We start from the raw sequence: 25004 nt of genomic DNA on the forward strand, positions 1-25004 counted from the left end.
ATTTCTCTCTGGTTTATTGCAGGCTTTAGCAAGATTGTCATGTGCCTTTAAAACAGAGAATCAAACTCGCATGGTGGTTTGTGACCTGGGAAATCCCATGAAAGCAGGAACTGAGGTGAGGTTTGGTCCAACAGGTGTCTGGTAGCTCAAACAGGAGTGCGGGTGGCATTTTTCTTAATCACAGCAGTGTTTGGGCAGGATGTTTACTCACAGGAATTTAAGATTAGATCTAGCTGATATTTGTCTGCCCACATGTTTGGATAGTTCAGTGGTAATTGGTTTCAACTTTTCAGCTAAATTAAAGGCTGAAGAGGAGTGTTCATGACTTTTATGATGCAACTCAGAAGGAGTAGTTCATTAAACAGTAGAATTAATGAACTCTGTCCCTCATGAGTTTGTCTCTAGATTTAATACTTATTTTTTAGTATATAATAAAGAGCTAGCTCATAACACACCTTTCTTTTAGTGGAAACCTAATAGTGCTTCTGTCTTCTGCCTAGTTTTGTGAAGTCTGAGAGAGAGTTTTGTCTAGTTGAGACCTCTGCACTTCCACCAAATGTAGCTGAAATTGGAAGAATTAAAAAACTACTAGTGAGACCTAGCAGATATTAAGATGATATGTCATTAAGTCTTATTCTCTGAGGAAATTAAGTGAAAATCAGTCACAGCTATAAACACTTTGATGGTGCTTTTCTTCCAAGAGACATTCTGTGTAGATGAATAAATGCTATTTCCAAAGTCTTTCAAAGCATATCAATTGAAGGTGTTGAAGCAACTATCATGCACTGACTTAGAACAAACCTTGGGAACTGAATTTAGAACAGTTAAAGTGTGCCCTGTTCTACAGTACTTTTTGCAACACATAGGGATACTCAGTTCATCATGAAAATGGCTGAAGCGAGGGGGGTGAGCATGATGTAAACCTTAGATTTGTATGTTGTGACAGTGATGCATCATCTGAAATCCAGAGAGATTTCTAATCTTGGTCAACTGGACAAGTTCCGTTTGCTAATTCTCTGTGTGTGTTCTCTTTATGACCATGTGCCTCAAGCAATTTTGTTGTAGTATAACAGTATTAGGAAGCTTTTATCGTGTATTTTATTGTGCTTCCACTGAAACACGGTGATTTTTTTCTAAAGCTATTAGCTGGCCTGCGTTTCAGCGTGCACCAGCAGTCTGAAATGGATACCTCTGTGAAGTTTGACTTGCAAATCCGAAGGTACGGAAATACACGAGTATGCACCTCAGCTCGTAGATAACGTGCCAAGTAAATAGACTGTGGACTGAGCAGTTAGTTTCACTCTGGAGCAGTTCTCTGGTCTTTGCCTTGTAATTGTTTGAAAAATAAACACATCTTCTTAATGAACTATGTTTTCTAAAATAGAGGAAAAAATGTAAGAAAATAGTTTTATGTTTGAATGCAGTTTCTTTAGCTGACAGCTTTTAGATAGGCCATGGCGTAAGTAAAATACTAATAATGAGGAACAAAACCTTTCAAAGTGTTTCAAGAAAAACTTTGTATCACCACTGAGATCTCCTGACACTTGTGTAGTGCCGCAGAATGACTTGTGTCTTTGGGTTTCTAGCCCTGTTCTAAAACTGATGTTTGCACTCAGTTCCTTCTGATGTAAAGCCAGAATTTCAGATGTTATGTGTTTTGAGGATGAGAGGTGTAAGTCTTTCAGAGAAGGTAATGCATGTGATGGTCTGAGCAGAAGCAACATGCAGTGAACCATTTTAAGTGTCGTACAGTAGCCAGCATAAGAGTCTAAAAATTGAGTGGAAGAAAACACTAGTGTTCCTGTTAATTCTAAGATTAGCACAGCACTTTAATATAAGTATGATATATAAATATGAATTTATACCTACTGGAGATGACATTAAAGATTTGGAGATGTGATCAATAGGAATCTCTTTACCCAATACAGTTTTATGTTGCTTAACGGACAGTACAAATACAGCTGCTTTTTTCTCCCCCATGGTGCATTAAAAGCTTTTTTTTTCTCTATTTAAGGGCTTCATTTTTTTTAATGTAGTGAATAAATTGTTCTCGCCCACATACGCGTTTTTCATCTACAAGAGTTAAGTTTAAATCTGCCATTCTATTTTAATGATACAGTGATTTGCCTATACTGATCAAAGGCCCTGGCAGCATTAAATATCTCTTTGATCTCACACTGCTGTCTGTTCAGTTTTTTCCCCTCTTCTCCACCAGCTAGTGAGCTGTGCCAGTGGCATGTGACTCCAGTTCTTCTTTGCAGAAAGTGAGCTTCATGGGGTGTCTGTTGTCTTCCTTAAGATAACAGCAGTCACTGACTACCTTTCAGTAGGAGAGAAAAGAGTCAGTGAGGTCACTCAGGTCATGCTTCTCTTCCATGGAAGAGAAGGGAAGTTCCTGTAATGTTTTAACACCTTACTTGGAAGGAATTTCCTTACATGACTTCTGAATGCAAGAGCAATGATGTAATCACAGTTTATAGTGACAGCATTATCAAGGTCTTATCTTGAAGAGGTTTTAAAGATCACACTGCTTGTCTTAAACCCACCAAGCTGGATTTCCAAAGCTGGCACAATTCCTAGCAGAACAACTCCAGGCTCTGAAAGGATGAGGTATTTACGGGTCGGGAAGAAAACACTCTTGCATGTATTTTTTGATTACAGCAGCACTGAAAAATTATTAGAGGATTTAAGAAGATCTTTCTAAAGGAAATTAGTTAGGTAGACAGAATAACCAGGTGTGCCTAAGGAGATCAGGAATTCTGTTGCCAGCTCCACTTTGAGGGGACTAGGAGTGTTCTTTGTATTTCTTTCTCTCTGCTAACAAAGAAAGTCCAAATAAATTTTAGGTATGAATGACTCTACATGCCTTAATATGTGCCACCTCTTGGTGTATCTGAAGTGTAGGAATTGGGTGTCAAATGTATTCATTTACTGGTTGAAACATTGTGAAGAGGGGTAGGCAAAAGTAGCCCTAGCACACTTCTCTATCTTGGGACTAGTTTGAGGCCAACAAGTCCCTGAGCAAAACAGATGTCCTAGAGTGGAACTTAAAACTCTGCTAGCTGTAGAGTTGATGTTATCCCACAGTGCTGGCACTGGGATTTTCTTACATGCAGCAGCTAAGGAACAGTGTTAGCAGTAGCTTTGTGTCCTTTATCAACTTCTCCCTGCTGAGGGACCTCCAAACTGTGCCAAGGGTAGGACTGACATGCCTTTAAGTGAGAACTTGCTGGAATGTGCTCCTTAGTTTTTAGCAAACGTGCTTTCCTACAGTGGCTCAGGAGTCATGTTGTGACTTACACACATTACAAATTACATACAATTATTTTAAGGAGCATTTTTTTAAATACTTGGCTTCTTTCATTTAAGAAATAAACTTTTGTTTTCTCTGCAGTTCCAACCTGTATGACAGTCTAAGTCCAGTAGCGTTCTATCAGGCTGACCTAGCCATTTTAGCAGCTGTTGAAATTAGAGGGTAAGCATTGATATTATTTTAATAAATGTCGTTCTCAAATGAGCCTTGCATGTTTGCTTCTTTATAATTCAATGAACTTACTTTCAGGTCTTTGTTAGTTAGCCTTAGGGAATTTTTAATCATAACGGAAAATATGGTTCTCTCTAGCCACCCTTTGGACTTTCAGCTCTTAAATAATTCTAAATAATTACAAAATTAATTCCAAAAAGGAATGTTGTGCCTCTCTTACTGGAGGTTTGGGTTTTTTTTTTTTTTTTGGGGGGGGGTGGGGGGGGTGGTGTAGAATTGCCCCTCATTTTTGCAGTTGCACACATTTCTTTAGATCACTTTACTCCTCTGCAAACCGACTGGGTTTTCATCTGAAAACCCTCAAAACCTTTTCTAAAACCAAAGTTGAAAATGCTATTGAGGATAAGTTTGCAATGCCCTCGCCTTCGTCTCTTTTAAGCATAGTGTTAGTATTGTCATGACTCAGTTACCTCCATTACTTCTGCTTATCAGAAATCTATACCTCACACCTAAAAGCTATACAATCCTCTTGCTTAGCCAGTTAACTCAGATTCCTGAGTCAGCTTTTTTAAAATCTCCACTATGTTCATTATTGTGATCTAATTTTGTTAATATTTGACAGGTGGGGGGTGGCACAACTGAAAAGCATTATTGCTGGCTTCACTGTTTTCAGTGCATGCTGAATTATTCTGTATGCTATACTATATTATACTGTGCTGATAAGTCTCTACATCATCAATATTTCTCATTTTCAAAGTATTTCACACTTTGTGGTTTTTGGATGACACATATGTATCTTAATCCTCTTAATGGTTTACAAGATGTTGTAGGATGAATCCAAAGTTTAGGACAGGAAAAAAAAAGTTTCTAAATGCAAGGCTCATTTTTTCATGTAGAGAGGAAAGCTGAACATTTAACATACAAGCCACTCAACCTCTGTCCTTTCTGGTTTTATATACAGAAGATGAAAAATGGGAGATTGTATTTTAAGTGTGTTGAATTTTTTTAGATGTTCTAGAGAGTTACATTTATTGTTTCATACTTTATAATAACGGCTTGTTTGCTCCACTGTTTAGTGTGTCGTCTCCTGATCACATATTCCTTCCTATTGCAAACTGGCAGCCGAAGGAGAATCCAGAAACAGAAGATGATATTGGACCTCTAGTTCAGCATATCTATGAGGTATGCCATTACTACTGATTTCAATTACACAGATCTGTGATAAATGAAAAGAAAGAAATCCTTTGGTGTAGCTTTTCTGTGGAGTAAATGATCTTTTTTTTTTCTTCATTTTGTTCTTGCATGGGAACAAAGACACTTTTTTTAATGCTGGGTCAATAATTGGTGTCTGCAGTAAGGGCTGGAATGCCTGCAATTAGTGTAATAGGAGTAGCCAAATAGAAGAGGCTAATTTTTTACATCATTACACGTATTTTGTTTTCTAGCCCTTTGAAGTCTAGATAAAACATTTGCAGTAACATGAACTCAGAAAATGACTCAGGACTGTGAATTATTCAGTATCCTCATTTGTATTCCAGCTGTTCTGAATCATTATTGTAAAGTCTTTTGCCTTGAAAAATTTTTCAAATATTTAAAATTTCCTTAAAAGAATGGTCACAGGTTTAATATAGATTGTTTAATTAAATAAAACTTACTGTGAGAGTTGTGTGAAGAAGAAGAGTTAGAAGTTGTTCTAAAACGTAAGAGACTATCTAAAGAAGCTTATGGGTATATCTATCTGTGCTCAGAGTATCTTGGCTGAGACACATAAAGTGGCTGTGATTCATGCAATACACTACAAAACCCTCACATTTTTTCAAGGAAAAAAATTACATTTCTTCAAGGCAAAAAACCTAATGCCATATAGCTTTTCTTTGAAGTAATTTTTATCAAATTACGGAAGTAATTTTAAGTTTTGCCTATTGGGGGACTGAAGTTTAGCTACTATTTTTAGGCAAAGTTCTTGATGCTATTGCCATAAGTGGTTGGGGGTAGCCGTAGCAGCAGTATCATTTATGGCTGAAATATAAAATAACAACTATATACACATTAACAAAGAAGGCAGCACTGGGGTTTTTTTACATCTCTTAACTGTATTTTCATAATCAGCTAAGAAACAACGGTCCAAGTGCATTCAGCAAGGTGATGATGACTCTGCAGTGGCCATACAAATATAAAAACTACACACTACTATATATTGTTCAGTATGAAATTGATGGTCCTATGAACTGCACTTCTGATATGGAAATCAATCCGTTGAAAATTAAGGTAAGCAGGACTATTCTTTTTGCTTGAGTGGAATGAAAAGTGTTTGTGTGTTTTGGAAACACACTCAAAATACCCAAATCCCTGAGAATATCTAACACTGTCTCAGTTAAGTTTCCATCTGTTGCCGAGGAACAAGGCTGAACTGTATTATAGTACTTGTCAGTGTATATAACAGGTGAAATGTTCCTGAGGGAACTGGCTGACCATAGAATCAGAGAATCATTTAAGTTGGAGGAGACCTTCAAGATCATCGAGTCCCGCTATTAATCCAATACTGTCAATTCCACCACTAAACCATGTCCTTAAGCTCCGCGGTTGCCAAGTCACTCTCCATGATATTTGAAAGGTCGTGGCAGTCAGGTGAAGTCCCCGGTGACTGGAAGAAGGGAAATATTGCAGCCATTTTTAGAAAGGGTAGAAAGGAGGACCCTGGGAACTACTGACCTGTCAGTCTCACCTCTGTGCCTGGGAAGGTCATGGAACAGGTCCTGCTAGAAGCTATGCTAAGGCACATGGAGGACAGGGGGGTGATTCGAGACAGCCAGCATAGCTTCACCAAGGGCGAGTCCTACTTGACCAACCTAGTGGCCTTCTATGATGGAGTAACAACATCAGTGGACAAGTGAAGAGCTACAGATGTTGCCTATCTGGACTTCTGTAAGGCCTTTGACTTGGTCTCCCACAACATCCTTCTGTCTAAATTGGAGATGGGGATTTGAGGGGTGGACTGTTCCGTGGATGAGGAATTGGTTGGATGGTCGCAGCCAGAGTGTAGTTGTCAATGGCTCAATGTCCAGATGGAGACCTGTGACAAGTGGTGTCCCTCAGGGGTCCTCAGTGGGACCAGAACTGTTTAAGATCTTCATCAGTAATATAGCGGTATCGAGTGCAGCCTCGGCAAGTTTGCTGATAACACCAAGCGGAGTGGTGCAGTTCATAGGCCTGAGGGAGGGGGTTTCATCCAGAGGGACCTGGACAAGCTTGAGAAGTGGGCCTGTGTGAACCTGATGAGGTTCAACAAGACCAAATGCAGGGTCCTACACCTGGGTCGGGGCACGCCCTGGGTATCAGTACAGGCTGGGGGATGAAGGGATTGAGAGCAGCCCTGCCGAGAAGGGCTTGAGGGATGTGACCTGACAATGTGCGCTCGCAGCCCAGAAGGCCAGCCATATTCTGGTCTACATCAAAAGCAGTGCGGGCAGCAGGGCAAGAGAGGGGATTCTGCCCCTCTGCTCCGCTCTGGTGAGACCTCTCTGGGAGTTCTGTGTCCAGCTCTGGAGCCCTCAGTACAGGACAGACCTGGACTTGTTGGAGTGGGGCCAGAGGAGGCCACAAAAATGATCTGAGGACTGGAACCCCTCTGCTGTGAGGAAAGGCTGGGAGAGCTGGGGCTGGTCAGCCTGGAGAAGAGAAGGCACCAGGCAGACCTGATTGCGGCCTTTCAATGTATGAAAAAAAACTGAAAGAGGGTAGGTTTAGACTGGATATGAGGAAGAAATTTTTTACACTGAGGGTGATGAACCAGTGGCACAGGTTGCCCAGAGAGCTGGGAGATACCCCATCCCTGGAAACATTCAAGGCCAGGTTGGACGGGGCTTTGAGCAACCTGATCTAGTTGGAAGATGTCTCTGCCTATGGGAGGGGATTTGGACTAGATGACCTCTAAAGGTCCCTTCTTACCGCAAATATTCTGTGATTCTATGGTGAATAAAAGGTAGACAATAGATTGTCAACCCAAATATAAATTTGTCTCGTTTCTTTTTGTTTTCTTTTTTCTTGAAGACTGTGGTGTATGAGTTCTAAGCCCAAAGCAATGGAGTTATACTGAATACGGTCATGAACAAAAACATTCCAGATGCCTCTAGGCTGTTTATGTAAACTTCATGGGGTTTATTTCTTGGAAGAAAATGGCACTATTTTTTATATTACTAGCTTATTTATCTAGGCCTTCATCCAAATGCCACAGAGGTCAATATGGGTGTTTCAGTGGGGCTTAAAAGTATGCTATCACTGCCAGCAGAACATGCAGTTTGCAGAACACAGATCAGAAGAAACTCCTTTTTCCTAAGCTGGACTGGACAAAGAAACACCAGATAAAAACCAGCAAGTTTGAGAATAGAGAGCTGAATTATAAAACAATTTAGAACACGTAGTAAAAATCAGTATATTATTCCAGAAGAATTTAAGCACACATACGTATAAAAAGACTAAGGGAAAATATTCCATATATAGAACAACAGAAATACTCGTGTATCTGTGACAATTGGAGACCAAGTTTATTGAATATATAAATGCAAATTTCCTGTGCTTTTGCTATGCCATTTGCAATAATATATTTTTTACAACTTTCTTGTAAGTTTTGTTATGTAGAGGACAAGTAGCATGGCTCTGCCTAGTCCCGTATGTAAATTTGCAATTTTACATTGGGAATTTCTAAGGGATTATTCAAATAATTTATTAAACCTACTGTATCCTTTTTCAAGCCCCTCCTAAAAAAGTTTTTGTGTATGTCTGGACATGTGTACACATGTATAGTGGTATGTAGTACATCAGTACCATAACTGTGCTATTTTTTCAGAGTTAAGAACTGAAGTGTTGAAGAAAAATCTTTAACAAAAGATTGCAAAATTAAATTATTTATTTCCATCTAAGAGTATTTTTTTCTACCCATGAAAAAGTTTTGAGTTGAAGAAGAATTAAGACACTCCAGGCTCCGTGTTAGTTCTTAGCAGAAATTTGCATCAGTGATCTAGAAAAGGTAGGAGTAACATTTTAATTACAGCTTAGGTAAAGCCAGGTTCTGAAGAATAGCTAGGATAGAAAGAGAGAAACCTGATCAGTTATACATTTTCTTGACCTTGACTTAGTCTGCAAATATCTGAATGTAAGAATTATTTATTATTTGGGCTTCCTTGATGTATCATAGATTTCTGCTTCTAAAGATGATGATAAGAATGAAACATTTAGCAGGGAAGATAATCGCGATCATCGGATCAGTCGAAGGGATATAACTGCCGTTGAAGGAGATGTGCATACTTTGGTAAGCTTTCAGCATTGGTATGTTGATAGTATTTTTGGGGTTTTTTAATGGAGAGATGAAAGCTCCATGAGATGAAGAATCATTTCAGAAAATCCATGTTCTGTATTTAAACAGTTAACAGACGAGACTGCCATATGTTCTGGAGCTGTTCTGTTTTCCAGTGCACATCAGTCTTCCTGAGGGTAGTCAGCCAACGAGGCGCACGCCTACAGTTTTGTGCTGTTGCGTTTTATGTCCTTAAGAACAAAGGTCAAGTTGGGCACTTCATTCAGTGTCAGTCTTCTATACTGTGCTACTCCCTGAATTTGCAAATCAGTACTTCACAGGAGGAGGTCTGGTAAAATAGGACAACTGAGAATTGAGTGCCGCAGTCGTCCTCTTTGCTACAAATGACAGTTGGTTTCACAACATGCGTTTCCTAGCTGATCAGCGGACATTCTGCGGTCAGACGTGGAGGACCTGTCCTTTCTAAACAAGATTGGAAATAATCTGTAATATGAAGTAAATATGTTACCATCTCGCTGTCTTTGTAACTATGCTTGCAGAAATGAACCTATCCCTGCCTTGGGCAAGACAGGACAGGCAGGCAGCTGAGAGAAATGCTTGGGAATTCAGGGTGGACCAGTGGGACTAAGGCAGCACAACCCTGATTCCAGAAATGTTTAGGCTTTGGAGAGGACAAAAAAAGGGCTGAGCAAAGAAAGTGAAAATAGGACTTGATTTCAGATTTTATGGTGAGAAAAATTATTTTATTTTTTAGACCTAAGCTATAAAAATATTCTTCAGATTCTTCAGTATCTAGAAATGTAGTTCTGAAGTTCTTTGGGTTTTTTTTTGTTTTTTGGTTTTTTTTTTGTTTTTTTAAAGGGCTTGGTTTTTGCCAGATCTTCCCAATTACTTGGCAGGATTTCATCCCAGGGACTAATACTCAGTATTCATAATAATTTCACCGAGTTGTACTTACACTGGGAGACGTACCTACACTGTACAGTGCTTTTATCAATAGTACAGCTAAAATCACAATTATAAAATGAAGCCTTGTTTCGCTTGCTTTCTTCTTGAAATACTGATGGTTTAGCATCAATATTATCTGATGGATTTTAACGGAAATGCGGTTGAGAAAAGCCAGTTGAACTTTGGAGTCCTAAGTACGGCTTACAGATGATTAGGTCAGTCACTAAAGTTTGAAGACTTCCGTTGAATGCAACAAAGCGTATTTTGTTGGCAGCAAGTGCAGTTAATTGCCATGAGCTTTCCTGTCAGAACACATGTGCAGGACGGTAGTGTGAACTGAAACCGCCCCCCACCCTCTGACATTTTTTCTTATGTACTTACATAAAGTACAGACCTTAAAGCCAGTTGTTTCACCTCTGGGATCCAAGTGGCTCACATAATTATATTTGTGAATGCAAACTTATGGGATACTGTAAGTAATTATTCAATATTGCGAGCTATTTAATATATTCAAATAGTTTATGGTGCTTTGCCAGGAAAAGAGGACAATGAAGTACATATACGAGTAAAGTAATACCATGAACGACTTTTCAAATATTTTCATATTTGGAATATCCTTCCTGTTTTTATATGCAGGGCTGTGGAACTGCTGATTGTTTAAAGATAGTCTGTCAAGTTGGCCACCTGGAAAGGGGAAAGAGTGCAATATTGTATTTAAAATCACGTCTTTGGACCCAAACTTTCATGAATGTGAGTGAAGATTCTGTCCCTGCTTCTGAAACATAAAACTGTCCCTGCTTCTGAAACATAAAACTGTCCCTGCTTCTGAAACATAAAAAGTGATTTTTGTGTCCACATGCAATACTAATTTTGTTTTTTCTTACACAGAAAGAAAATCAGAATCACTCTTATTCTCTCAAATCATCTGCTTCTTTCAATGTTATAGAATTCCCTTATAAGAACCTTTCTTTTGAAGACATCCACAATTCTACAGTAGTAAGTCATTTACATCCAGCTTGAGTTACCACACATAATTACCTCAAAAGTAATACAAAGTGATTGTTGAGTAGCTTTTCTGTGGCTTTGGTATAACTGTAATTTTATCAAATATATGATTCATGTATTAGTTTAAGTTCTACACATACAGTTGAGGGTAAACCAAAAATTTTTTGCCCTAAAACTAGAGTTAACAATATTTCTAGCTTTAAAGACTTAAAATGAAAAAAATGATGAACAGTCCTAATGTTCTTGTTAATACCATTGTTGTTAGAGAAATATTTTACTTGAAAATTGTCTTCGACTGTAGTAGCACTGAGAGCTTGAATAAGGCCCTTAATTATATGAAGTACTATGTGAATGTGGAACAAAAAGACCATCTGTGCCCTAGAGGGTTTTAAAGAGACAGGGTGCAAACAGAAAGGAAGATAGAGGCCATTCATTTGTGCTACCAAATGAAGAGTTTTTGGTAGGCACTATAGGATAAAAGATCTCAAGAAAGGGGTTGAAAAGGATTGCGATTTATTTAATTTTTAATATGGTTTCTAATGCCTATTATTAGCTGCTTTTTTTCTCTCTCCTAAGCCTTGTGGAGTTGGTTTTTTGTTTCAAGGAATACGCCTTTTAAGAAAAAAAGGAAAAGCCCTGAATTATTTTTTTTCTAGTTCCCAAATATTTCCAGATTTCTACAGTTCCGCTTAAAATCATCAAGCGTTACAGAATACATGTTGCCATGGTATCACTGATGGCAAAAAACCAAAATGAAACCAAATTAAAAAAAATATCAAACCCCCAAACTCCTGTTTTTATTTAATTTGAAAACCCTATTAAATTTGGGTCAGTGAAGCCTTTATGTGACTATTATCTATAGCTGTTTACTCACATTGGACAGAAGAACTAATTTATGCTGGATTAAGATTATTTTATGCACTATACAATAAAGATATGCAAGACTTGCACTGCATGAATGAACTTGGCATGTCACTGCTGAGCAAAGCATGATTTATTGTGTTTTTTCTATTAGGTTACTACAAATATAACATGGGGTATTCAACCACAGCCTATGCCTGTACCAGTGTGGGTTATAATTCTGGCTGTCCTAGCAGGATTATTGCTCTTGGCTGTTCTAGTGTTTGTTATGTACAGGGTAAGTACTCTATTTGGGTTTTTCGTATTGTTTTCTCTTCCCTACTAGTGATGTATTACTTCAAATAGTACCAGCAGCTTGTGGAAATACCTTGGTTCTCTAATCATCTGAATCAGTTAAGTTTTTGGATAACTGTAAAAAAACTTCTCAGCTTTGTCAGGAAGAAGTTGAATAAAAGGATGTCTGTGATTGTGCTGAATTACCCCGTTGAATTTTCAAGCTGACATTTATTGGCTTTGGAGATCAAAGATAAGGAAAAAGAGAGTAGGAGGGGAAAAAAAATCAAATTACTTATCAGTTAAGAACTGATCTAAGACTAATCAGATGAAGAAGGAAAGAGAAAGAGAAAGGACGTGTGTATGTTTTGAAAATTACAATGCAATTTTTTTATCGTTCTCTGAATCACAGATGGGCTTTTTCAAACGTGTAAGACCACCTCAGGAAGAACAAGAAAGAGAACAGCTACAACCACACGAGAATGGGGAAGGAACATCAGAAGCTTAAGCAGAGTTTTATCTGTAAGACATTCTGAAACTTCGAAATGCCTCCATCTTGGTTACGAATATTGGTTTCCCACTTAAGGAAAAAACACTCATGACTGCAAAGCTGCTGGTCTCAGAAGGTATCAGCATGTACAAACTAAGAGCAATATATTTAAATCTTCCTTTTTGTATTAATTATGTTCATACATGTGACTAACACATCTGCACTGATTTGTGTGTGAAAAAATTAAGTAATATGTAGTGCTATGATTTTGCTTATTGGGACGTAGGAGATGACATCTTTTTTGATTCATGGACTGACTTTACATTAATTTCTACACAGATTCTGCGTTTGCTCTTGAAGCCAACAGCTTCCGTAGATACTTGCTGGATTACACATTTAGTGTTGCTTGATTTTTCTTGGGGTACACTACACTTCATTTCCTCACTCTTGAAAGCTAGTTGCACAAAAAAAAAAATGAACATAGCTTGTTTTACAAAATTGAAGACTATTCTTTGACCCGTTAATTTGCTGACAATTTTCCTCCTGCTCAAAAAATGTGAAAGAGATTATTCAGTATAATCATTCACACCTGATACCCCTTCCGCATGCCTGTTCCCCTTCTGCTCAGTCATCTGGCTTGTGGTTTTGCTCTAGACTGTACAGATATTGTTCTCCAGGTCCTAGGTCTCTTACTGTACAGATTGAGCATAGAGAAACGGGAAGCGAGTGATGTACTTTCTATGGCACCTAGCGAAAAGATTCAGGGCGAGATCCGAAGACTCTGCTGTGTATTTCCACGGAGCAGGATCCAGGTGTTCCACAGAATTCTTGGCAGCATGGATCCATTCAGGTACTGCCAGGGAGAAGGTGTTGGACTGTGGCTGCCAGCAGATGTGTCTGATGAGAAAACCCATAGCCTTTATGTTCACAGGTCAAACCTCCACAGGGTTCGAAGTTAAGTCTGTATATTATTCGTGTTGAATTTCAGTTTCTGGAAAAACAACGGAGGGAATACTTTGTGACAGGTTACCTGATGCACTGTAAGGAAGCTATTGTTAATTCTCACATCCGTGGTTGACTGTGTCCAAGTGCAAGATGGAGTAATATAGGGACTGTTTAAACTAGACTGTCTGGCAGCCAAATGCTTCTGGAGTACATCAGTACGCTAGCCACGCTCCTGCCTGCCTTGCCACCTGCCCTGAGAGACCAGTGAGCTTGTCAAATGAAGCAGAGTAATGCTGGCAATGCAAAAGGGTTTGAAAAGAGCAGTTTTATTTGGCTTCTTTCATTTCATCTATTCATTGTTTCATTCACTGTATGTTTCATTGCACAAAAGACATTTCATTGCACAAGTCATTTCATTATGTTCAATACATTTCATTACCAGAATAGACACTAAATATTTTGTTTCATTATTGTCTTTTAAAATATACCAAAAGTTCAGCAGTTTAAAGCCACAGGTTTACGACGTTCTTGGCTTATTTCCCTCAGCATTGGTGTGGTAAAATGAAGCTTCTTACGCTTCTGAGAGGACACCAGAACACTGTCTATATGCATTTTGTCTTGCACAAATCTTAACAGTGGAGATACTTAAACGATTACCAAGGTGCCTTATATGAAATTGGTTTATTCTCCGTTCCAAAAGGGGAATAAATTACATTATAAACACCCTATATGCAGCCACATACAGAAAGACTGACTTCTACTGTAATTACACCAGTGAGATTTCTATGTAGACAAGCCCGTAAAAGGACAAAAACTCTGGTTTGGTTTGGTATCTTGGGGGTTTTGTTCAAAGCTGCATCTCCCCCATGCAATGCCCAGTAAATGCAGAATTAGCTGAAATGAACAGTTTGAGTCAACTCTCATTTCTGCATCCTTTCTGAGATTTAGAATCCACAAATGGCTTTCATTAAGTCCATTCTTACTCACTGAACCATGATGGCATTTGAGTCATTAAGAGAGACAGCACAAAGTCTGTGGGGGCCAGTATGTATATCAGATACAGGCTTGCATATTTATCCATTTACGTGTTTTAGTTTTAGACAATTTTTTAGATATAACTAGTTTATATGAGAGAGTATAGGGCATAATTTCACTTTCACTGAATTTTCAAGCTCTTCAGTGTGACCAATGTTTTATTTTTGTCTTTACTTCTAGTATTGTTACTAGTAATATAGTAAGGAATCGGGAGTCAGGCTTTGATCCTGGTGTCAAAATGTGACTTTTTTATAAAACACAGTTTCAGTTATTTACACGGGCTTGTAGTTCACACACTTTGTCAACTGATTACTTATATGCAAGGAGATTGTTTTTACCCCCTCTTAATGCTAGTAGGTTAAGAGGTTTAAGAGACTGTCAGACAGAGTATAGCTCTAATTCTTACATGTGTGCTTTCATTACATGTACACACCATGTTGACTTGAAATTAGACTACTTGCATGTGTAGGCATTATAAGGAGATGAAAATAAAAAAAAAAGCATGATCAAGAGCTCTTCAGCTCACGTGGAAGGGATACCATAGCGTTGTTAATGTCAGTGCTAACTGCTGCTTAATTTTACTGTGGCAACTGGAAACTCTCTTTTCGCTGATTTTCAGGATAAAAAGATAGATTTCATTGGTACAACTACTGTAACTATGGAAAGCTTCTTCCATTTATTGAAGTTACATAAAGTAAGACTTAAATTTAAGTGATTTTTATTTTCTTGCATTCTGCTGGAGAATAAAAGCAAATAGTTGCTTTTCTCATGCCCACTAATTTCCAGTTTGGTTAAAAAGAAAAAAAAAACAAACCACAGTAGCATATGTAAATAGAGTATACAGGTTACTTAGTCAACATAGGTGTAACACCTCACATTCAGTTTGAAGTAACATTTGTGTTTCAGGAATATTCTGAACAGGATGTTTTCCTGAGTCGGGGTGCAGGAAACATTTGACACCACATTCTAGATTCAGCAATAAGGTTACAGACAATATATGTACTTGCATCAGTATAAATTTCATACTGACTTACAGGCATTGATCTATTCTTACAGCAAATATTGTAGAACGATGTTAAAACTTTTAAAGAAACTTGAAGAAATGTACTTTGGAATTAAATTAATGACCTTGAGTCGAAATTGATGTGCATAAGATGCATACCACAAGCATTAAAAGAATACAAGTACAGTAACAGAGAATTAGTCCTCTTTTGAGAGTTATGTTTCAGAAACATATTTTTTATTAATACAGAATCAACAGATATGTAATTATTTAGAAAATGAAAACATTTTAAGAGCTATATCTTTTATAATTAAATATGAAATTCTTTAAGTACCCCAGTTTCCAATTATTGCAGCATCTCATGATCACTACTAAAAAGTGATTTATATTACAAAGTGCATACTATCTATTACTATATTTGACAGTATTTAGAAAACATAAAGCAAGGAACCTAGTTTATAGGTTTACATTTCTTTCAATAAAGTAACAAATTGTGGAGATAGCTTTTGTTTAAGCACGACTGCAAAGTGAAATACGGAATACATTTATCAACATAAGTTGAAATCTTTGAGGAAATGTTCACAGATATCAGTATCAAGATTATAATTTAATTTTTCCCATTTTTCTGGTTTAAATTTTGATTTACATGTTGATCTTTGATTCACATGCTTGTGGAAGCATTAAGAAAGTTTATAATATATGCTCCTTCTTTATAAAACATTTATTGCTAGCAAAGATTTTTAATATTTAGTTGTTTCTGAACTGGAGTCCATGCTTAAACAGTTTCTGAGGTAAACTTTCACGGGTATTTTGAAAATACTTCAGCTATAATCAGCATGTTCTTGGTGATTTGAAGGAATCATGTTGCACTTAGATTTTTGCAACATTCAGGTTTGCTGACGGTTACCCTGCAGTGATTTTTCCTACACTCTCACAGATAGTCCCAGAGCAGCATTAACCTGGTGAAAATCTAGTCAGTTTTTGTCTTCGGTCCAGACTAAGACCTATTCCACAGTCTAAAGAAGTCACAGAAAACCTGATGCTCATCGCAACTGACTTTGAATGTGACCCTTTGTGTTCAATGCTGCTGGCTGTGAGTGAGAGGAAAAAAAAAAAAGTAATAGGATTTTATAAAACGAAAATGGAAATTCAGAAAAAATGAAAAAGGTGGTGACAGACCACAGATGAGCCTTATAGCAAAGAGATGATTTTGTTTGTCTGTTTCTGAGATGGGAAGAACCTATTCATCTTCTGTTGGCAGTGGCCTCCTATCACAAACAAATCCCACAGTTTGCATCATGATTATATGCTGAGCTCTAATCACTTTCATTGACTTGAGTGGGATCTGAACTCTTTGGTACTGAATCTCTAGCTTCTAATCCCAAGTGCAATATAACATGATCACATCTAGTTCACTGCCAAGTCCTCTGTTTATTTTTGTTTGCATAAGAAGGGATGTAGCATTTGTTGACTTGCAGAGGTCGAGATTTTTAATGACATGAACAAAATCAGTGTGTTAAATTGAGGTGATAAATGAATGGTATAGAAAGTTTTTGATCACCCACATTGGGTGAAACATGATGTATATTCTAAAGTGTATCCATTACTAACTCTTGAGTTACTGAGAATTGGTACGATATTCTTTAAGTCCACTGTGGAAAATTTGACTAGAGACTATACAATAATGGGTTGGAGTCTGTAGTGCTACTACTGTTTCATGTGATTGTGGTGTTTAGCATTTCAGTCTATTTTTTCCAGTATGTAGAATTTTTGTATAACATAGGAAGTCTGACCTTTTATGCAATGACCTTCTCCAAATATGCTGCATTAAGGTTGAATAACTTGACCCTTGGCTTTTGCAAAGTAAATGAAGATTTAAGGTAGCATTTTGAATCTTCAAAACACTCTTACAGGTTTAGGTGGCCCCTTCTAGTCCGTGAAGGAAACCTGTATGTGCTATGATACCAATATGTTGAAAATGTAACATTTTATTTCTTTGTAATACAATTTTTTTGCCTTTTTTGTTATTGCTCGTGCATTAAATCAGTAGAGCATTGTTTGCACAAGCAGAAAATTAACATACTAATGAGTGTGCTGCATTTTGGGTTTCTTAGTCCTGTAGTAAATACTTGTAACATAAATGGGAGTATTTTTAGTAACTATGAACTTGTTTCAAAGGTCTTTGGTACATTTAAGGAGAGCAATATACATTTGAAGTAACCTTATTTTTATTAAATTATAAATCTTGAAAGAAAAAAGTGGGTATTGTGGCACAGTAATTTTGTACTGATACCAAATATATATAGCTACTAAGCTGTGGTTTCCTTTTCAGCTCATTCTTTTCATCTTACTTCAAATTTGGTCGATTTTATTAGGTTGTATTTTTCTATATATGTATACAATTTCAAAATATTATGATTGGATAAACTGAAAAATGTAAGTATTGAGTTGATTCTGCTATTTAGAATTTTGGAATAAAATATCTCTTAATTAACAGGAATTATGTTTGGTTTTTTTTAATCCTAGGTGTATTTGTTAAAATGCATTTAATTCACCTGAAAATATTTAATAGTATATGTTTGTAATCCACAGTTATCTACTAAATATGAAAAGGTCACATTTACACAACTTCTACAGCTAAAGTGGCACATATTAACCTTGCATCAAAAAATTTTGTAATCACAAGGAAGAAAGATGATCTAGTCACAAATTATATAGCTGTCACCAAAAAAAACTATTTCCTACAAAAATTTTTTATACAAAAAAAAATTCAGATTTGATAGCTACCACGTCACTGTAGAAAATGGTGAATTCTTGTCCATTGGTTAGGAAAATTCTCAAGAGAGGTTGATGACAAACGACTGATTTATTTTATTGTATTATTAGACTAATTTTATCTTGGTATTACGTTCTTTCTGATTAACAATCATACTCATCTTTGTGAGTGGGGTGACAGTAAACCTTCTGTGTCACAGTAAAGGCATACATATTTATTTTACATTGTTACAACACTTAATTTAGAAATAAATGTTGGTGCTTGTGAACCCTTTAGAAAAACTCCCAACTATTGAGTTCCCTGGATTGCCTAGTAGAGAATTTGTTAACCTAAAGAAAAGAATAAAAAAGGACACTGAAAAAAATGAAAAACTGATATTTGTTTTAATTAACAGCTTCCAGTGACCTCACAGTAGCTATCACCTACCTAGCTATCACACGCACATCACCTGATGTGCTTAAGAAACATCACAGCAGTAGTCAGAAGATGACTCTTGCCATTTGTTCAATACACACTGCAGCCAACACAATCTTAGTTTTTGTTAAGCAAGATACCTTCAGCTAGTTATCAGTACCGTAATCACTGCATCTGTTTAGCAGTTCCAAAGTAATGCACTATTGAGAAGTTAGTGACAGCAGCTGTCTCATTACAGCAACAAGGCAACAGAGTGGTTTTGCAAATTCCCATCTTATGCCATAATCACCTTAAACAAAATGATGGTCTGTGCCTTGAGGTTATTTACATCAACACAACTCCACTGCCTCCACTAGAGTTATGCTGCTTTACACATTGTCTAGGTTTCTGACTCTTTACATACATGTATAATATTTTATTGTATGCTTTTATCCTTAGTGAGTTTGTAAATCAATTATCTTAATACTTTATTACATATTAGTACATTAATATATATAAGTTGTCAGTTCAAGTAATTTTACAAACATGGAAAATTGAAAATACTTTGGTTTTATAAAAAAAGTATTTGTATGAACATCGCATCAACGTATTGTCTCATATACATTAAGAAGTAGGTTAGTGCTGTCAGTAGCCCATCTTCTCACAAGGTATTTTGCACTCAGTCTGTCTTACTGCATCTTTCTTATAAACGTTCTAAAAGTTGGGTGCTGAATCATCTCTCGACAGACATACAGAACGTGCCAAGACTAAGATTACAGGACACAAATGCACAACACAGACCTTCCAAATGTGAGGAGCAAAAACAAGAGAGTAAAATACCACATTGCTAATCTTTACAGTTACACATGCAGACCATGTCTGTGTGTTACTGTTTTTCAGATCTATCTACATTTACATTTCTGTATCATTTGTGTATGCACTTTTTGGTCCCTGACAAAATATCAGATGCCATGGTACATCCCTTTGGTGGTTGATGACGATGATTGTTGATTTGTTTTAAGTTTGAAGAGTGCCTGAGCAACCTTTAATGACTGCAGGAGTTACTGCTGGACACGTTTCCGTAAGTAAATATTCAGGTAGTTGAAATAAATTACTTCTTATCAGCTCTCATCTCTTTTCAAAGAAAATTAGGTTAAAAAAACATAATCCTGATTATGATTTTTTTTTTCTGAAGTGTGTATTACTGTGTAATCCCTTCTCAGTAATTTATCTAAATGCAGTACAAACAACTCATTTCCACATGCATTATTCACCTTTTGAAACCGTTTTCAATAAAACTTTTGCCACACATGTAATGGATTTGTTTCAGAATTGTAATGTTGATGATGTGAATAAGCACAGTTATTCATTCATAACTTAAAATGTTGCAGCTGCCAAGTTGGTTCAACTATGCCTCTCCAAATAATATATATATTTCTAAAAGCTAAAGTCTACAAACATTTGGAAAGCAAACTGCTCAAAGCATTAGCTAGCTTTCTGTAGACCCCTTTCTTCCACCTGTGCACACACACTGTTGCAGGGATTCCAAAACAAATTCAAGTCTAACAGAGGCTGTGCAGAAGCAGCCTCTTTTTCTTTGCAGTGCCCAGACATGAGGTTGAAATAGGAAGCTGGGTGAGAGGATGTTAACAAGGCAAGTAGGCACTGAACAAATGTTTTCTAAACAAAAGAGGGAATCTCTTCTCATTGAATGCTCCTGGAGGAGAGTTCAACATCAAGCTAATTACTGTTTCATTTGTCTCGGTTTTGTGCTCTTTCGCTTACTTAAAAGGAAGTTCCTATCAAATGAAATCAAGTTTTCATGGCATAGTTTTTTTTGGTGCTGATGAAGAAAAGGGAGACTGACATACTCAAACCATTCTAAAGAAAAGTACTGAAGAGTACCTGCTGGGGAGGGTGTACGTTTCCCACTGGTTTCGTACTGCAGCGTTACTCAGCAGGCAGTGATCGTTCACAACGCACGAGTGGGTGAAGTCAGTCCATTCTTCAGTGGTCCCAAAAGGTGCCAACAAACTATCAGCAACTATGATAAAAGTAAATTGTGTTTTCTATGCCAATCTTAATTAAATCTATCTGAAGTCATTGTTAATGGCAATTAATTGCATTGTACTGTATAGAATGACATTAAATCATAAGGAAAAATATATTAGATTTTCTTTAGATTTTATGAGAGTGCTGTTGAAAACACGCACTGTAACCTGGCAGTTCCTCTTTTCAGGATGGGAAGATTTCTAATTGGCTGTTGTTTATAACTCTATTCCCCTCCTTTTTCTCCTGCACTAAGAAATTTTCTGAGATCTGAAAACTGCAGTTTGGCTTAATACATCATTATGTCTAAAATAGAGATTATTTGGCTAATCTTTATTTTATTCAAAGGCAAGTAAAGTGGTTTTCTACTTTATGAAGAAATTTATATTCGCTACTCAAGCACGCATTGTAAATGTAGTATCACCCAGTTCTGAAAGTCCTCACAGCGCATGAGATGTTTGCCTCCCTGAGATCATGGCATGGGCGCACGGGCCACCACTCGCGTGAAACCCCCTGGGAGGGGGTCCCAGCACGTGCTCAGCGCGTAGACGGCGGCGTGCTGTGGGTAAGCTGCCCTCTTCTAGATGTGCTGCTTGTGTTCAGGTGCAGCACTCTTATCTGCTATGAACAACTTCAGCGATTTTTCCATGATCCCACCCTAGGTTATGTCCATACACGCATTCCAGTTTTACCTGTGTTAACAGGTACCCTTAAGTCTAAAAAAAAAGGGTGACGTTTGATATCAGCACTGTTAATATAAATAAACGTGGAAATAAGGCAAAGCTATGCCTGTGTGTAGAATCAAAGCGTGAGGAGATGCTAGGAGCACGGCTATGATGATGGCCACGGTGAAATGTATGTAGTATGGGGACAATCTTTTTAGTAGAGACAGCAGTGACAGGACGAGGGGTAATGGTTTTAAACTAAAACAAGGTAGGTTTAGGCTGGATATAAGGAAGAAATTCTTTACAATGAGGGTGGTGAAACACTGGAACGGGTTGCCCAGAGAGGTGGTGGAGGCCCCATCCGTGGAAACATTCAAGACCAGGTTGGACAGGGCTCTGAGCAACCTGATCTAGTCAGTGGTGTCCCTGCTCGCTGCGGGGGGGTTGGACTAGATGACCTCTAGGGGTCCCTTCTGACCCAAAACTTTCTACGACTCTATGAAAGGCAGGGCACACGGCGCGGCCTGGCTTGCTCGGTTCAGGGCCGCGGCCCCGCGCCCTCCCCTCACGGGCCCGCCTCTCCCTCACCTCTGCCTCACGGCCGCGCCGCACCTCACGCCGCCACCGCCAGACCACCGCGGCGCGGCTCCTCAGGGAAGCCGTTAGCCCGCAGCCCCACCCCGGGCCCTCCGCAGGCCCCCGAGGCCGGACCGCAGCCGGTCACCGCCCGCCTCACCGCCCCAGCCCGGCTCGCGCCTCAGGCGAGCCCCGCCCCTCTCACGCGCGGGAGGCGGGGCGAGCGCAGGGCCGCCCCGCCCGGCGCCGCAGTCCCGCTGTCGGAGCCGCCGGTGCCGGCCCCCCCGCCCGCCTCCTCGCCCGCAATATGCCTCCGCTGCCCTCGGGCTGCTCGCCATGCCGGGGACCTGCGGGCGCCTCTCCTCCCTGCTCCTGGGGATGGCGGCCGCGGTGCTGCTGATGGGGCGGCCGATCCCCGTCGACGCCGCGGCTGCCGCCGCCCGCCCGCAGCAGCAGCGGGCGGCGCTGCCGGGGGGGGCCCCCGCCGCGACCTCAGGTACCGACCCCCCTCCCCTAATTTCCCGCCTTCCCTGAGGAGATTTCTCCTCTCTCCCCGCCCGGGACCGCGCCGTTGGGGTCCCCTCAGCCCCTCTCCTCCCGGGCTGGCTGCTCGGCGGCCCTCTCGGCTGCTCCCCGCCGGGCTGCTGAGGGCCGCGTCGGTTGATCCCGGGGGCGAAGGCTGAGCCGCCGCCTTTTTAACGGAGCAGGTAGCGGAGCGGCGGAGGCTGCTCCGGGCCGGGCGGGATCCATCTTTAATATCGTAAGATCTGCATGCTGCTGCTGTGTCGCGTCGCGGTGAAAAATGTCCCCCCCCCGTCGTCGTCGTGGGGGCCCGTTCCTGACCTGGCAGAGGGGCTCGTGGGGGGGAGCGGGGTGCTGGGAATCCCGCTTTGCTGGCAGGAGCCCCCAGGGCAAGGTAGGTTTATATACATAAAGCCTAATATATATATGTAAAATACACATATCTCTATGTCTATTTCTACTTACAGCTATCTAAAACCTAATAAAGATCAGTCGATACGCGTGGAGGTGTCTCAAGCCTACCAAATGAGGGATGGGGCTGGTGAGCTTGTTAGTTTTTGCAGCTCCTCTGCAGAATGAGGAAGTATGTCGCGTATCCAGCAGCTGGGAGTGGGGGAATAATGCGCTTATTTCAGCATTAGGTCTCAGCGTTAGGGTGAAATGTGTGAGGTTACCCCCTTTGCAGAACTGGGGCAAGCGAGAAGGTGTGGGTTCTGCCATCTAGTTTAAAAAAATACATGTATATTCTGAAGTCTTAGTGGCTTAAATTAGGATAAAACCAGTATTTTTTTTTTTTCACATGTTGTCTTTCAGCAAAGAATTTCAAAATGGTTTCAAACATGAATTATTTAAGACCTTTTAGCACCAAGGCTCCGTTTGGGCATAGCACTAGAGCATATGTTCCATTTGTAACATCTAATCGTGTTTCTATTTCCAGTTGCCTTCAAGAAGGTATAAAATGTTCTCAATTCTAGGCATATGGTTAATATTTTGCTGAATTGAAGCCAATTTATAAAGCTGCCAAAGTATGTCTGTTAATTAGGAAATATAAGCAAAGATCTGGAATTATGGTCTTTGCTTGTAGCTTCTTAAAGATGTGGAAGAAGAAACTAGATCTGGTAGAATAAGAACACACTCTTAGAGTCTCCTGATATGCTCTTAAAGTGCCTGGATTTGCTTGTTGGTTTCTTGTGTGTGTTTATGTTTTTTTGTTGTTGTGGTTCTTTTCCAAACATTTAAGCTGTAGGGCTTTAAAGAAGGGTATTTGATGAACAGCTTGGTTCTTTTTTTTCCTTTTGAACTGACAATTTTTCATTATTTTGTTTTTTTATCATGCTTTTAGAGAAATATACCATTAATCACCTGCAAACCCCACTTAAGAGGCATTGGCACCATGTCCAACTTGTGTAGTGAACATTTTGCTCATTAAAAATTGAGTGGCAAAAAAAAAAAAAGGACAGTTTTTGTAATTCAGTGATCCTCTTTGGTTTCAGGTATTGATTGCTTTTCAGAAAGCCTTCAGCCCTGGCCAAAATCTTTGCTGGTACCAGACAGTTTGATGCCGATGCTGTTGGTTTGCTGTTGTTGCTGTTGCAAACCCACGTGCCTAGTTGCTGTTGCTTTCTTTTATTTGCTTGTTATGCTTCATAGGTTTTGAGGTATGAGAGTCCTGAAAGTGTCTTAGAGTATGCAGCTTTCATGATCAATCCCAGTTTATGAATGTTGAAAATTATCATTTGAGCTCATTCTCAGCATTTGTTTGTGTTATGTTTAAATACAGTTAAAGCTTTCTTTCACTTGTTGGCTGGCTCTCTAAATAATCTAAATTAATTCTTTCTTTCCTAAAAAAAGTTAAAAAGCCAATAGTGATTAATCTTTTAAAAAGACAGGCTAATTACTGCTATGAAACTTTCATTATTCTGAAGCTGCTAAGCACCTTTGCCGTGTGTGTGGTATTTCCTTTCAGTAAAGCATGTAAGTAATTTTTGCTATATTGACATTTTTTTAATTTTAAAAAGGAAAAGCCTGACTCCAGGTATATATTTATCAGATACTAATGTCTTTGTCCATGAAATTATCTTTTGATGGTTTGCAGCTGAAAGGTAGGTAGGATAAATGGCTGTTGCCTCTCCAGCTGAAGACTGGCAGCAGTGGAGTAATCCCCCTGGGGAATGCTCTGAAGAGGCCACTCCTGCAGCAGCTGCAGGTCCTGTGCTGGGAACTGCCAGGCAAGCAGTGGCTTCTGGAACTAAGGAGGAGTCTGGCTGGATTTGGATTTATGCTGTGTGTTTGTGACCCGTGTTGCTAGAGCAAAGGATCCTTACTCTCCTAAAATAGGGAAGGTGTAGAGCTAAGGTTGGAGTTCACAACCTTTTCTCATTTGATGTTCCTGTATCGATGTCCCTCTGCTTTCAAAGCTAATTATACAGTTTTACAGATCAATTCCCTCCTGGATTAACAGACTTCTGCTGGTGTAATTATTATGCTATCAGAGAAGAGATGCTAAAGTCGGCACAGCCATGTACAGAGGCTTGGGGTGCAGACTCTACTGCTTACATGTCAGTGTAACAGTGAGAAGGTAGTTGCACATCGTGACTCAATAGGTTTTTTGTTCATCCCTTCTTTCTTCTCCCTTAAAAACAACAAAAAAACTACCACTGCCAGA

The 25004-nt window shown here is 39.1% G+C and overlaps 2 protein-coding genes across 2 annotated transcripts in view; both read left to right on the forward strand.

Annotated features, from left to right (window-relative positions):
* ITGAV (integrin subunit alpha V) overlaps positions 1 to 17899 on the forward strand; it is a 52210-nt gene extending 34311 nt beyond the window's left edge. Inside the window, exons 21-30 of the mRNA XM_075430783.1 lie at positions 23 to 115; positions 1140 to 1219; positions 3395 to 3475; positions 4561 to 4666; positions 5594 to 5752; positions 8679 to 8792; positions 10383 to 10496; positions 10635 to 10742; positions 11767 to 11889; positions 12298 to 17899. Coding sequence (XP_075286898.1) covers positions 23 to 115; positions 1140 to 1219; positions 3395 to 3475; positions 4561 to 4666; positions 5594 to 5752; positions 8679 to 8792; positions 10383 to 10496; positions 10635 to 10742; positions 11767 to 11889; positions 12298 to 12393 — 1074 coding nt within the window. The 3' untranslated portion in view covers positions 12394 to 17899. The remainder of the gene's footprint in view (positions 1 to 22; positions 116 to 1139; positions 1220 to 3394; positions 3476 to 4560; positions 4667 to 5593; positions 5753 to 8678; positions 8793 to 10382; positions 10497 to 10634; positions 10743 to 11766; positions 11890 to 12297) is intronic.
* Positions 17900 to 22061: 4162 nt separating this feature from the next.
* Positions 22062 to 25004, forward strand: part of FAM171B (family with sequence similarity 171 member B) — a 37199-nt gene continuing 34256 nt past the window's right edge. The window contains exon 1 of the mRNA XM_075430546.1: positions 22062 to 22313. Within this exon, the coding sequence (XP_075286661.1) occupies positions 22154 to 22313 (160 nt within the window). The 5' untranslated portion in view covers positions 22062 to 22153. The remainder of the gene's footprint in view (positions 22314 to 25004) is intronic.

The sequence above is a fragment of the Opisthocomus hoazin genome, chromosome 9 (assembly GCF_030867145.1).
Source record: "Opisthocomus hoazin isolate bOpiHoa1 chromosome 9, bOpiHoa1.hap1, whole genome shotgun sequence".
Taxonomy (NCBI): Eukaryota; Metazoa; Chordata; class Aves; order Opisthocomiformes; family Opisthocomidae; genus Opisthocomus; species Opisthocomus hoazin.